This window comes from Leptonotus elevatus, chromosome 2 (genome assembly GCF_054856555.1).
Source record: "Leptonotus elevatus isolate MCC_2025b chromosome 2, RoL_Lele_1.0, whole genome shotgun sequence".
NCBI classification, from domain to species: domain Eukaryota; kingdom Metazoa; phylum Chordata; class Actinopteri; order Syngnathiformes; family Syngnathidae; genus Leptonotus; species Leptonotus elevatus.
Window position 1 is genome coordinate 37,910,310 of NC_141240.1, and position 14,132 is coordinate 37,924,441.

At 39.9% G+C, this 14,132-nt stretch overlaps 1 protein-coding gene across 2 annotated transcripts in view; it reads left to right on the forward strand.

Annotated features, from left to right (window-relative positions):
- The first annotated feature begins 2,669 nt into the window (after nt 1-2,669).
- Nucleotides 2,670-14,132, forward strand: part of LOC147179902 (fidgetin-like) — a 42,191-nt gene continuing 30,728 nt past the window's right edge. The window contains exons 1-2 of one of the 2 annotated variants that reach the window (XM_086070155.1): nt 2,670-2,774; nt 9,261-9,303. In XM_086070155.1, the coding sequence (XP_085926281.1) occupies nt 9,267-9,303 (37 nt within the window). In that variant the 5' untranslated portion in view covers nt 2,670-2,774; nt 9,261-9,266. Of the gene's footprint in view, nt 2,775-8,482; nt 8,768-9,260; nt 9,304-14,132 lie in introns of those variants that run through there. The other variant, XM_086070154.1, reaches the window with a different exon arrangement.

Here is a 14,132-nt window from a genome sequence, read left to right on the forward strand (position 1 = left end):
AACTGATGGAATTTCGAGGACCTGATGTCACTACTGGCTAAGGAACATTAGCGCATACCTACAATATATATTTTTGTCTTTATTATTCAAAGAGAGCTATCATTTAGCAAACATTGAGGTCCAAAGGTGAAATGGGAATATTTGAATACGTGTAATGAAAGGCAACAGATGAAAGGTGCCTCTTGGTGGTGTTTGAATCTCGCTTGAATTCGGCTTCTTTTTGTTCATTTGGCAATGTTACTTGTTCTGGTGCTAATTATACAAGCTCGCTAGTCCTCGCACCTTCAGAAAGATCCAAACACGACTGTTTTTGACATGTTCATTTAACGTTCCAAATCAGATGTAAATATGCAAAGAAGGTCCCATTGGGATGTCTTTGATATGCAAATTGGAGTGCAAAGAAAGGTAGGGGAGATATTTAAAGTCCATGTAAAGTGAAAATAAAGATGTCTTGTAAATCTGATGCGCCACAATAACATAGTGCTGTTAACAACTCTGCCAAAAATGAATGTTGTTTTTTTAATGATTATTTTAATCGTCAAATATATATATAAAATTGTTTCAAGATAGTCAAAAATGTCCCCACTCTAACGCTGTTTAAATTGTTAAAGCCTTCAGTGTTTGGGATGTTTCCCACCGATTCATCGCTGTCCTTTGCTAGCCACCAGCTAGCTAGCTCACGTGATTGCAGGTTTGTGGGGCCCTTTTTGAGCGGCAGGCAGGACGGTGGACTCATTTGCCGTTTTACCATCTCACTTTGTAATTTTAAATAAAACGAACACTGTTCTGTAAATTGTGGCATCAAGGGAAGAGACATTTTCAGGAATAGCTAGCTATAGCTATTCCTGAAAAGTTAGCTAGCTAGCTAACTGCAGTGTAGTGCTAGAAATGATAGTGGGACAAGGGCACGGACTTGCTTGTGAAGCCGCTAACGGCCATCTTACGTTGCCATGTGTAACGCGCCTTGGCTGATCAGCCATGGACGGCGCTTATGGATAGCACAAAAAATAAAAATAAAGAGAGATTGCTTAGTTAGACTGCACTTTGCGCTAGACTTGCACTGTTCTTAACATGATATTCTCTTTGGCTATAAATGTGAGCTTCCACTATAAATGGTACATGGAAGGGCTAATTAGTTAATATTGTCACTTTCAAGCCCGCTTGCAGCAGCCAGATAGTGACTTGATAAATTAAAACATTTGACCCCACCCATCAATTCTGCATCTGAACAAATTCAAAGGTTCATATTTGCAAGTGGGCTTCAACGGACTCGACACCTCACATCTCCCTGGCCAGTTATCTTTTGGCTCTAAAAGAAAGGGAAGGTCAGTGTTTACACAATTCACTCCTGCACCATAAATCACTTGAAATAATCTTGCGTGTTATGCCAAGACCAGATACACCTTCAAGCCTGGCTTGCCTCCTGCCATCTGCAACACGAGAAGCTCGTCGATGGCTCGCCGCCAGCCCTGATTTGCCTAAAGGACACCGAAGGTTACTGAAGAGAAGCTGAACCATTGATAAAATATGCAAAAACCGCAAGCTTGTTCTCGCCGGACGCTGTTCATTGGAATTCAAGAGCTGGCTTCAAACCTTTGACAACTGCTTAATTAGTTGCTGCAAGATCCCTCCCTGAGACAAACGCCACAAGCTTTCCCTCAACTCTTGCTTCATGTGAGGCCGTGCATATGGCCCATTGGCCGTAGGTGTGAATGTGAATGTCTCCTGTGATTGGCTGGCGGCCAGTCTAGGGTGTACCCCCGCCATTCAGTCAGCCAGGGTACTAGGCTCCACCTCACCCTGATGAAAAAGAATAGGACAATAGGTGGGTGATTTATTTATTTTTTATTTTTTTGCATGTTGTGCAGTTGTGTGATGCCTTCAGGCTCCTCGAGGCATACGAAGAGGGCAGGTAGAGGGCACCTACCAGCAACTTCTGATTTATTTATTTATTTATCAGTCTTCTGTTTTGTTGAGACCCCTGCAGCGGAGACATGCACATGTGTAGCATTGTTTGGTGGTATAGTGACTTAATCTCAAAACTAGGGGTGTCAAAATGAGTGCGTCAATTATGGAGTTAATTTAAAGCCACTATTTTGTTCTTTACGCGATTAATGGAAAGTCTGTACTGGGGGAATTCCAGTCTCAACTCAGTAGACCTGTCCACATCAAAATGCAGTAGTAACAAATTTAATAATAATGCATATATTTGTGGAGACTGGGGTCAAGTTGTATTTTACCATTTAATGAAAGTGCAAAATGTCACAAGTTACTTCAAGTTAAAGATTAAATAGCTCTTAATATGAAAAGAAAAATGCACTGAGCTGTCAACGTCTTACAAATGCAATTATGCCATCTAGTGGGCTAATAATGACAACACAAATCAATATCACACGTTTTTTACAGTACATTTTTTTAATTTTAACTCAATTTAAGGAATTATTATGAAATTACTGTATCACTGACTAAGAGATGCAGCCATATTTCGAATAGTTTAACCCCCCCCCCCCCCCACACACACACACACACTTTTAAGTTTGCAAACAGTAAAACAGCTGAGAGCGAAGTGGGTTGCTTCAGTGAAAATGGCTGCGAGTGAATGAGGTAATGGTTATAGATGCTTAGACTTTTTTTGTTTTTGTTTTTTTAACTCTGCTTAGCAACAAAAGTTCAAAAGAAGGAATTCTACATCTCTGTACTCCAGAGCGCGGTTTGCTGCATATGGACGTCTGCAACCACCGTTGTTGAAGTTACTGCTCCCATTAGGTCATCGGGTAAGTTGATCACCTTTTATGTTTGAATTGATTTTAGAAGTCCAAAAATATACAACATCAACCTGGCAACATCTCTTTTTTTGTTGTTGCCGATACGACATCATGAGCTAGCTAAGTCAAGCTAGCAATGTAGGTGCCTCGTTGTGGCGCCGCGCATGTTAGCATGCGAGTGAAGTGAGGCTATATTGAAATTGTGCTAGCAATTTAAAGATCACATACGTCCGGCTTTAAGAGACAAATCTGGGATCTCGAAACTCACATATTTCATTTTATTTTTATTTTTTTTGTGTCTGTCATGGTGGCAAGTCTAGTTGAGTGGCGTGGGGGTCGTCTTCCTGACAAGGTCAACTCAGCTGCTTGTGATGGCAGCCTTGTCTCAGTTGGCTGATTCCACACTAGGCAGGAGAAAAGGGATCAAGTGTGTCCAGCAAGTACACGCGCACACACACAACTTTATTGCACTCTATCGAAATAACTTGGAAGATACACATGAACAGTGGTGAACGTGAATTTGTTATCTGTGGCAATAATCAGAAAAAAATTCACATTACTACATCTAAAAAAAAAAAAAAAACCCTTATTTTTCTGTAAATATTTTATTATATCTTTTCAAGGGACAGGATTGAAGAAATTACACTTTGGTGCACTGTGAAGTCATCAAGGTGTATAACAATGGAAATTGATTGAGAACACAGCCACAATGTCTAAACAGCTGGCAACAAAAGCGAGAACATCTCCAAAACGAAAGTGACTGAATTGTGCCCAACATTTTGGGTCATTACCATTTTGCACTATAAACTTCCAACTTGGCATACTGATTGATTTGGTTTTCAGGAAACTAGCTTATTTCCTACTTGATACTCACTTTAGAATCTGTTATTCATTAGGTGGAGAATGATTGAAAATAAAAACGGATAAAAAAAATAAATAATTCCAAAATTAAATATAAAAAAACAAATATAATCGGAAATAAAACTAACACAAAAATACATATATGAATAAATAAAAACGAGATTAAAAAAATAAATAAATAAATAAATAGTCGAAATAAATATATAAATATAATTAAATAACAATCAATAAATAAAAACGCTCTGCTCTCATATTTATTTATTTCATGCTGCAGACGCTCTGCCGGGACGAAATGTTATTCAAATGAGGGGGCGGTCCTAAGCATGTCTTGGTTGCAAACGACCTTTCATTGGTCCAGTGAGCGGCTCGTTGAACAAGGAAGTCTCGCTGGCTTACATGAAGAGCTCCAGCAATGGACGACTACCACCCACGACGCACTTAAGACCGCCCCCTCATTTGAATAACATTTTTGAATTATATTTTTTATGTCTGTTTTTATTTTCACTTTTAGTCATTTGTTTGTTTATTTATTTATTTAGAATTTGGGCAGTTTTGATCCTCCATATTCACTGACCGAGGCTGATTGGCTGGTCAATTTCGGGGCGGTGTTGTTTTTACTGTCGGCTGGGCACATCAAACTCATTTGAATTAATTACAGAGAATTTTAAGACGCTGCGGGAACACAAATTCTAAATTTACAACCAAGAACTCCGGTTACTCAAAGATCCTGGGCTTGTTGGTGAAAAAGCAGCTTATGTGTAGCCCTCTTTAGTTCTACCAAACAAATCAGGCGTTGCTTCCTCACTTTGGCCCCATCGAAACTATTGCGCCCCACAAAGCTTACGGCACCAAGTCCAGATAATAAACCGTGCTGAAGAAGACAATATACATAATGACTTCTTCTGTCTGGCTTGAATGTTCTTCACTTGTCAAATATGAATCATAAAGCTGTGCAATTGGGGGTTGGGCCACCAGCGTCTGTAAGAATACATCACAAGCCAGGCCTACCAGGGGACCACTTTGTGCTTCTAATATTTGAACCGTGGAGACAGAGACATGACTTCATGTATCTTGTGATGTAAGTATTACCACAATTCATGAATTTCAAACACTTTCAGTGGGGGTTAATTTCAACCATAAGATATTGCTTGAGAGATTTACAGCCGAGTTAATGGTGATCACGCCATTAAGGACCTGAGACTAAGATGGAAACTGGTCAGAGGTAAACTCACAAGACTTGGTGCATCTCATAAAATTCCGCACATAAGCGGATATTCAAATTTAAGTTTCAATCTCCTGGAAGAAATTTACAAACAATTCAAAATATTGTTAAAAAAATATAAAGCCGGTCTTGCATGGGCTGCGCACAAAAATGCCGAATTTTGCACGCGTGTCCGAGCATGCAGTGTCCCAATAGTGTTGTTTAGTGTTGCTTCCTCAGGGCATCTTTTTTTGTGTTCAGAATGTGAATACAAAAAGCCGTTGCTCTCGTTATACAAGCAGCCCACAACACAATAAAGGGCAGAGGTCAGGACACGCGGACATAAATTACTTCTCAGCTGCAGGGACCAAACAGGAAGCCCGGTCGGCGGAGCCAATAGATTAATGGTTGTTAACAAGGATGCAGTTACAAAATATACTTTTCAGAGTAAATATTTGCATGCCCGTGTCTTTGATATTTGCATGTCAAAGAGATTTTTGTATTTAGAACTAATGTGTAACTCATGAATAAAAGATGGTGGAGGATGGATGCTACTTCATCTAGCATCTTTTTCATGCTGCATGCTTGATCCGTGAGTATATATCCACTTAAAGGCTCAAATTGATGCACTGTACAAAACAAAACTAATATAACAGAATTTTACTTTTTATTTTTTGTGTTTTTTTCTGTATTTTAAGAATATCATTTAATTTACAAAAATGAACTCTGATTTTACATGTCAAATCACTGTAACTGTAAAAACGCTGCATTAGAAATACATATATTGATTGTTAAAATATGTTCACAAATGTATCGTAATTTCACAAATATTTGTGGAATATTTAATGGAATAAAATGTAAAATTCAACTTGAAAACCATAAAAAAAATTAAAGAAAAAAAATAGATTTAATGAGAAATTAAAACCCCTAGGTATTATTGTGACCCGTTTTGACCTTTTTGATAGTTCTGCCCAAGCCATTTCAAAAATAAAATACTGCCCACAGGTTACAGTAAATATTTGTAATTTTACCATTTGTGAATTGAAAAAAAATTCTGTGAAAATTTCTGTAATGTTATAGATGGTAGCATTCATTGTATTAACATTTATTTTTGAAAGGATATCTAATGATATGCACTGTAAAAAATAAATAAATATATATATCATTAAAAAATGGTAATTTTCCAGCAGCGTGTAGCGGCAGAGAAATATTGTGAAATTACAAAAAAATTATTCTCGTAAAAATTGTTTTATTTTACGGCAGTAATTATTTATTTTTGTTATATACTGTTATATTAAATACAATCTTTGTACTTTAATTACAGAGGGGAAAAAAGTGTTTTTACAAGAAGGTAATTTTCTGTTTTTTCACAGTATTTTTCTGGCGCCCCAGCTGCCGGAAAATTCCTGGGAAAAAAAAGAAGATTTTTTGTTTTTGTTTTTTACAGTGGATTATATTTCACTGGGCATTATTTTAATTTTATTTGTTTTGCCACAGTTACAACGAGGCACTCTAAAGTGGCCACACCAGTCCAAAGTCTCTGTCCAATATCTGTCAAGTCGGATAAAAAAAACAAAAAACTCCCTCCCCGCACTTCCACTTTCTTACCTGTGTTGTGCACGCACTCAAGGCGGACAACGAGGCACTCTTAAGTGACAACGCCAGACCGAAAGCCCCTCTCCGCACACTGGCTGTTGAGTCTGACTTAAAAAATAACGAAAAACAAAAAGAAAATTCCTTGCTCACGATATTCTGCCCTCCGATTTCTGTCATAAACACACTCAAGGCGGCATTAAGATGTTTAGAAGAAGATAAAGTTGAAACGCTCTGACTCCAGATTCAACGAATGCCCCCTCTCCCAAAAGCGAGTAATTTCAACACAAGTGCTTTAGTTCTTTATCCTTTGTGTATTTTGACTAAAGAATATCTGATAAATTTTAATCATACACCTGGGAGATGTTATAAATTGTGAAAAAAAAAAGCATAAGCTGCATAACGTCTTTTTAATCGCCATGGGAATGAGATCTATTGTATTTGTATCACAGCACTTTTATGCTACAATTTTGTGCTCAAATTAATTTTGACGTGTTATGTTTGAAGTCTTTGCAGACATGAAGGGTCGAGTTAAGTGAGCACAATTATTTTAGACGACATGAAATAATAACTTCAAAAGCAGCAGTAAAAAAAAAAAAAGGGATACAATTTATTTGTAACAGTGTGAATACATAAAATGTTTTTCATCATTTCTATAATAACGTCATTGTACTTAAAATGAGCTAATCCTAGTAAGGATCATGTGGTCAGGCAACACAAAAAGGTTTAGTGGCTGTCAAATGACTCTTGACTTGGCAATTTCGGGAGGATTAAAAAACCTGACAGGACGTTGATGTGCATTTGTGAGTGAGTGTGCGGGAGTGCATCATGGTGGCCACCCCACCATGATGGTGGCTCCGGGATTTTTACTCCCGCGGGGCAAAAAACGGCGACTTGACCGATACATGGGGGGGCTGAAAAATTCATTTATAAATATATTTTAGAATACCAAATCAAATGCTGGGGACTTAATTGGGGCTACACAAATTTCTGACTGAGCTGTATAGCCCCGCTGTAGCGCCATCCCTGCCACCCCACTTTAACAGTAGAGTTAAATCATGTTGTTCTTTTGTGCTCCATTTTTTGAGAAGCACATTAACAAAAAACATTTCATTATCACAAAAACTTTAAACAAATAAGCATTTTGTGAAACGCATTTACCAACTCTCACTTATTATTTAATGGACATTTAAAAACTCAATTAGCTAATAAAACCATGCCGTAAAAAAAATTAAAATTAAATTAAAAAAACATGCCGTATTGTCATTGTTATAACGAGCATCCCTATTGACCGGCAGATATGGCCTTCAAAACAACAAACTTGTACAACTTGTGTAATTAAGTCAAAAGTATTAATACTGTTGATGTGTGCCTTTTTAAAGGGTGTGGCTGAGTAAGTGATGTCAGTGGCTGGATTAGGCATTTACCACTCAATTACCGATAGGTCAGTGTTCAAAGACCAGATACCTGAAAATTTTACAGTAAGTACAGTAACAATTGCTGCCTGCCTGCTACTTGATGCAAAGAAACACTCCCAAGCGTAGATGCACACACAATCACACCAAGGTAAAATGTACACTAAGATGTCTGAATAAACTACTCGATGAAGGCATTTACGGCACGTCCCACCATTGGTTATATATCGATAAACACATCACACAGAGAAAAGGTAAAAGGTAGTCAGAAAAATAGCCTACTATAGTTCCAACCACGTATTATTTTTCGTGTCAAAACCTACCATATACACGCCCACAATAGTCAGAACAATAAATACTCAAGTCCAGACACCTGGAAAATTTACTTAACTACAATAACTAAGTATTTGTACTAAGTTACGAACGACCGCTAACGATAAAAAAAAAAATAAAATAAAAAATAAATATATATATATATATATATATATATTTTTTATCGTTAGCGGTATATATATATATATATATATATATATATATATATATATATATATATATATATATAAACAAACAAAAAACTCAAATGAAGCACACGGTCGGTCGGTGTGAACGCTGCGTGTGCGCATGCGCAGTGGGGCTGGCGTGGCGTCGGTCAGGGTGAGAAGCATCTGGTTGGGAAGAAGTGCTGCAGCCGCCGCGCCGCCGCCGCCGCTGCTGCTGCTGCTGAGATTCAACATGGCAGTGGCGGTTGTGGTCAGCGTCTGGTGAGCCGCTCGCACGACACGGGAGGGATGCTTCGCCCGGGCCCGACTCTACCAACCGAACCTTTCCTGGTTCCGATGCTGTCCTAGAACGGAACGCGATCCCCCAACCCCGCCTCCCCCCCACACACACCAAGCCCCACGCTCGAGGTCGACCTGTGGCTAAAATAACAGGTAAGGATTAGGAGAGCATGGGGGGTTTAAACACAGTATCTTTTTTTTTTTCATTTCTTTTTTTTTTTTTTTGGGAAGGGTGGCACGTTTTAAACGAAGAGAGTGAATAATTTCAACAAGTTTTTTTAAATGGACGAGTCAGCGTGGGTTGTCTTTTTCTTTTTTTCTTTTTCTTCTTTTGATATTAATTTCGAGAAACGCCATTTTAATCGAAGCGCACCTGCCGGGCCCTGAACGTGTTTTTGTTTAATGAATCTCACCCACTTTAATTAATACAACTCCACAGCTTTGCTTTACAAGTTGGCGTGAATACAATGCATTTTTAGGTCCTTTTGAACCTGCGTTCTCAACTTGACACATGAGTTGATGAGAATAGTAACAATAATAATAAGTTCCTCGCCCGTCTGAACGTGAAATTGTGTCGTTTTTTTTTTTTTTTAAACACAGTATAATTCCCCTCCATGATTTTTTTTCTCCTTTCTACCTTTTGCAGCTCGAAATGATCAGCAGCAGCAGCAACAGCAGTAGCGTCTATGGTAAGGTTCACATTTTTCTCCCGTCACTATTGTTTGAAATGTTCATTTAGTAGTCATTGTTTCTGTCGCCAACATGTTGAACACAAGAAAAATCGAATTGGAGACTTAAAATAAATGGAACCAAATCTAGGAAATCCAGCATAACTGGATGGAATTACTGTATATCGTCTTGCATGAAATGGCACTTTAAAATAGAAATGTATGCAAATGAGTCATTCCAACCGTTCACCTCACCTTATGTCTGTGGAACATTTGATAGAACTATCAAACTAAATATTTTTTTTTGTTAAACAAAAAAGAACAAAGGTGTATATTATTCATATGTGATGATATTGTATGTTTGCATTTGACTTGGAGGTTATAGTTCATTTGAAAGAAGTTTATTTTTTAGTAGCACAATAATGCTACAAGAATTTCACTTGCGCTAAAGTAACAGTTCTTATGTACATTTAAATAGAATCATGTGATTCATGAAATCACATGTTAAATTATTAGATTTACTGTCTCAGTCTCTGATTGTAAAACCTACAAAACACAAAAGCTAATAAAACTGAAGGTGATGAGCAGGCACAGCAGAATATCCTATAGTAGATGGATTCAATTGTTCCCACTGGTTGAGTCATAATGGCCATAACTGCCCCCCAATATGCCACCAAGTCCATATTGGACCGGCATATACTTGTAGTTTCAAAAACTGTTTTTGCTGTGTTAAATGTTGCATTATTTCTCTCTCATGGTGGAAAGATGGATCTCCTGCTTAATGCTGAAATGCAATAGCGAATTGCTGAGTGAGTTTTAGACCACACAGGAATTTATGAGTGTGTTATTTGTGAAGTGGTGTGTTTATTTTTTTTATTTGGGGTGGGGGGGGGAGGGGGTTAGCATGTAAAACATATAATAAGGCTGAAAAATGTCACTGTTTCGGTTAAGTGTATCTGCTGGTGGCTATACAATGTCTTTTCTCTGTGGCAATAATTGGCCTCATTATATATGTAGCGCGTGGCCTCACATCACAGCACGTGAGATAGACGGTGAGCAAATCCGGCGGAAAAGCTTCTTCTTTGTAAATCCACACTTTGCTTCCCCTGAAAAGAGCGCCGAAGCGGCTCCCGGTGGGGCCATACAGATAAATTATCCTGACATTTTCTATCAGTCTGTAATGTTTACCATTAAAAGCTGTTTTACCATCCCGGGTTCCGCCTGCCCCATGGGACCTCTGACAGGTGTAAAGCAGTTGGATGGGGGACCATGTGCGTTGTGTTTTGCACGTGTGTGTGTAAGCGAGGAAAGCCTGATGATCTTTAGGCAAATATGTTAAGTGTCTGTTACAGTATATTTTGCATGGGATGCCTGAGCGTATGCAAATACGCAAATCCCTCCTGGTCTTGTACTGACCCTTTTCCTGCTCACTTCACGTTTGCCCAATGCCGCTTTGGGCGCATTGTGGCGCTTGCGTTGTCGTATTTATGCGCTGCGCATGGATGGCTTTTGCGGGTCCCTCAAAAAGATTTGACATCCTGATCTGCTCCAAGCTCCCAAAACAGCACCCATGGTGTACACACGTAGCATTAGCGCTAGGCTAGCCATGTTTTAAAAACGAAGCATGTTTTGTATTTAAATATACAGTGGATGTAATTCTTATTGTTGTGTGTTTAGTTTTACAGTTAACTCCAACTGGGTTGTCATTAAACTGCTTAAAGGATGCTTGTGGGACAACAGAATAACCAGAATAGCATATGCTACACTCCTGCTAGTTACTAATGCTATGCAAGCAAAATGGTGCATTCAGGGTGCTTTCACAACGTCGGAATCTTTGTTTTTGCACTTTTTCCGTTGTGAACTGCTGACTGTCATTTGTTGACGTTTACTCGCCGCGTCAAACGTCAGATTTTTCCAACAATACCAACTTGCCTTTTGTTTTTATCTTGTCAAAAATGTTAAAATTGGATTTCGCTCGTAAGATCTGACCTGAAGTCATACGTTTGGGAGAATTGCACGTCAACCCTTAAAAGTCATCCAATCGGTTGAGCTGTTACGTGCTTGTTTTTTTCCCCGCCCCTCCCATTAACCAGATGCAGCCAGATAAGACTTGGGAGTAATCTGAGTTATGAAAGACCCCGACCTGATCTAAAATCAACCTCAGCCATTTTTCTTCAGGTTTTGAATTGACAAAATTCATTTCCATGTTAATGTTCTTGCATTAAAAGCTATTTTGCGCTTGAACCCCAATCCACCTTTTAGGAACATGCCAAGATAGACGCTTTCATCAGAGAAATGTGATTGAATGCTAAACGGTAGAACTTTAGCACCTTTGGCCCAGATTCCCCAACAGATATTAAAACATTCAGCATGTGCAAGTGTCACATATCCTAAAGACAGATTAAAAAAAAAGACATACTTACCTTAAACTTTTTGAAATCTTTCACACAAGGCTGTTAAATGTCAGAATGCCCAGAAAAACTGCAGTAGACACCCGTTGGCAGAATACTAATGTCTCCCAAGGCTAAACTCTTAAGGAAAAAAAAAAAAAAGATCCTGGTTTGAATCTGTACTTGGGTCTTTCTGTATAGCGTTTGCATGTTCTCACTTTTTTTTCCTCCCCATATTCCAAAAATATGCTTGAACTTGATCATCAGGATTTGTAAATTGTTCAGAAACAGTTTTTACTTGTCGCAAAGACATTTCGAAAAATATTCAGACAATTTTTCACTGTCTGCGAAGACTTTTTGAAACCTTTTACGAACCCTGACGAAAATCCTAAATTAGCTACAGTCACAATTTCGCATGCATTTGTTGCTCAGTGAGATACAGGGACCTTCTCATTTATAGATTTATTTAAATTTCCACTTAACTCATTTCATCCCCCCCAAAAAAAAAAAAAACTAAAAAAATTTAAATGCCGATGGTCCCTAAAACGTATATTTTATTTTTATGCAAAAGCATACAGGAGGCTTTGATGCAGCCTCTGAACTGGAGAGAACGCTTAAAGTAATGGTAATTATTACAAAAACGGCCAGCAGGTGGCAGCAGAGTATAAGAGATCAACCAGGGCCATCTTGCAACAAAGCTAATTTCCACAAAATTCTAAACAAATTTGTGAATAATGATGAAACTTAGCTATAATCTAATTCTAATTGCTGCAAAACGGAAACAGATACAAATATCTTCTTTTTTTTCCTGATGAAAGAAGAGACTCTAATCTTTCTTTTGGTAGGTTCCATGTTTTTGTAGCAATAGAACACAATATTCTGTGGGCCAAAATTCTGTAAAACAGTCTGGGGCGAAGGGGGTTGCTTCAGTGAAAATGGCTGGGTTAATATATGAAGATGCTGACTCTGGAAACTTCCTACACTTTATTTAAAAAAATTACAAAACAAATAAATAAAATTAAGAAATAATGTTGAAATTTGGGAAAAAATTATTTACAGTAGAAAAGTTTAGAAAACTCTTTACATGCATAGTTTTTAATTTAGTTTAACTCTAATACTCATGACCTTGGAAGCTCCCTGCATGTTTTTTAATTTTTTAAATAAGCTGTAATTTAAAAATATGGCACTAATATTTTCTCTTTTATTGCAAATATCGACTTGAAATATCGGTTATCGGCCTCCTTGGCTATTAATAATCGATATTGGTAGCCGCCGTGGAAAACCCATATCTGTCTTTCACTAGTTTTGCATATATATATATATATATATATATATATATATATATATATATATATATATATATATATATATATATATATATATAGATAGATAGATAGATAGATAGATAGATAGATAGATAGATAGATAGATAGTTTGCACAATACACTTTTATAGACATATAGGGCACATAACACACTTTGGGGGGTGGGGTAGGGTGGAAACACCGTCTTCACCCTACAACTCCCCTCCAATTTTAATACACCACACAACTTGTGGGTGGGGGGGGGGCTTGGGGGCTTGTGGGGGTGCCATCGGTTGGGGGCCGCAGTATAGAGCAGTGCTGCGGTCCCCTGTCCGTGTCGCCACCCCCCCCCCCCCCCCCCGCCCTATCTATTTTTTTTAATGCACCACATACACTCAGCAACATGCTTGGGTGGCGGGTGGATCGGAGCGTGGGAATATCATTTCCATCGGCTCCGGTTCACCTGCTCCTAATTTTAATGCACCACACACACACACTTGTATATACACTGGGTGGGGTCACATTCACGGTTTAGGGGTAGAGTTCGCCAGTCCGCGAGCTGGCGGACTCAGTAACAGGGGTTAATTTTCACAAAGAACGCTGGGGTGACGACCGGGGCCTTCCCCCGCTGGGCCTGGGGTTCGGGGGTGTCGGCCGCCCTCCGGTGCCCCCATCTCCCCCTTCTGCCCCCGGTGTTCCGTCCTTCCACACGGCGGGGGGTGGGGTGGGCGCGGCTGCCCTCTCCGCTCCGCTGTCCGGCCCCTCTTCGGCGCCGGTGCCTGGGTGCGGGTGGTCCCCGGGGGCTGGGGGTTGGGGGGCTGCCGGTTGGTCGGGGTGGGGTCGGGGGGGGGGCGGCTTTGTTGGGGGGGGGGCGGTGGTGGGGGTTGCGGGGTGGGGGGGTGCTGGGGGTGGGGGGTGTCTGGGGGATTGGGGGCATGGGGGCGGCTGGGGCTGGGTTGGGGTGGGTGGCGGGGGGTGGATGGGGGGCGGGGGGTGGTGGGGGGGCGGGGGTTGGGGGCCGGTGGGGTGCCTGGTGGGCCTGCAGTGCCCCGTCCTGCTGCGTTGGGCCGGGGGCGCGGGCCGTGTTGGGGCGGGGGGCGCTCCTGCTCCTGGGTTTGCTCTCCGGCCGGTGGCCCTGGTGGGGCCCGGGGGTCGTC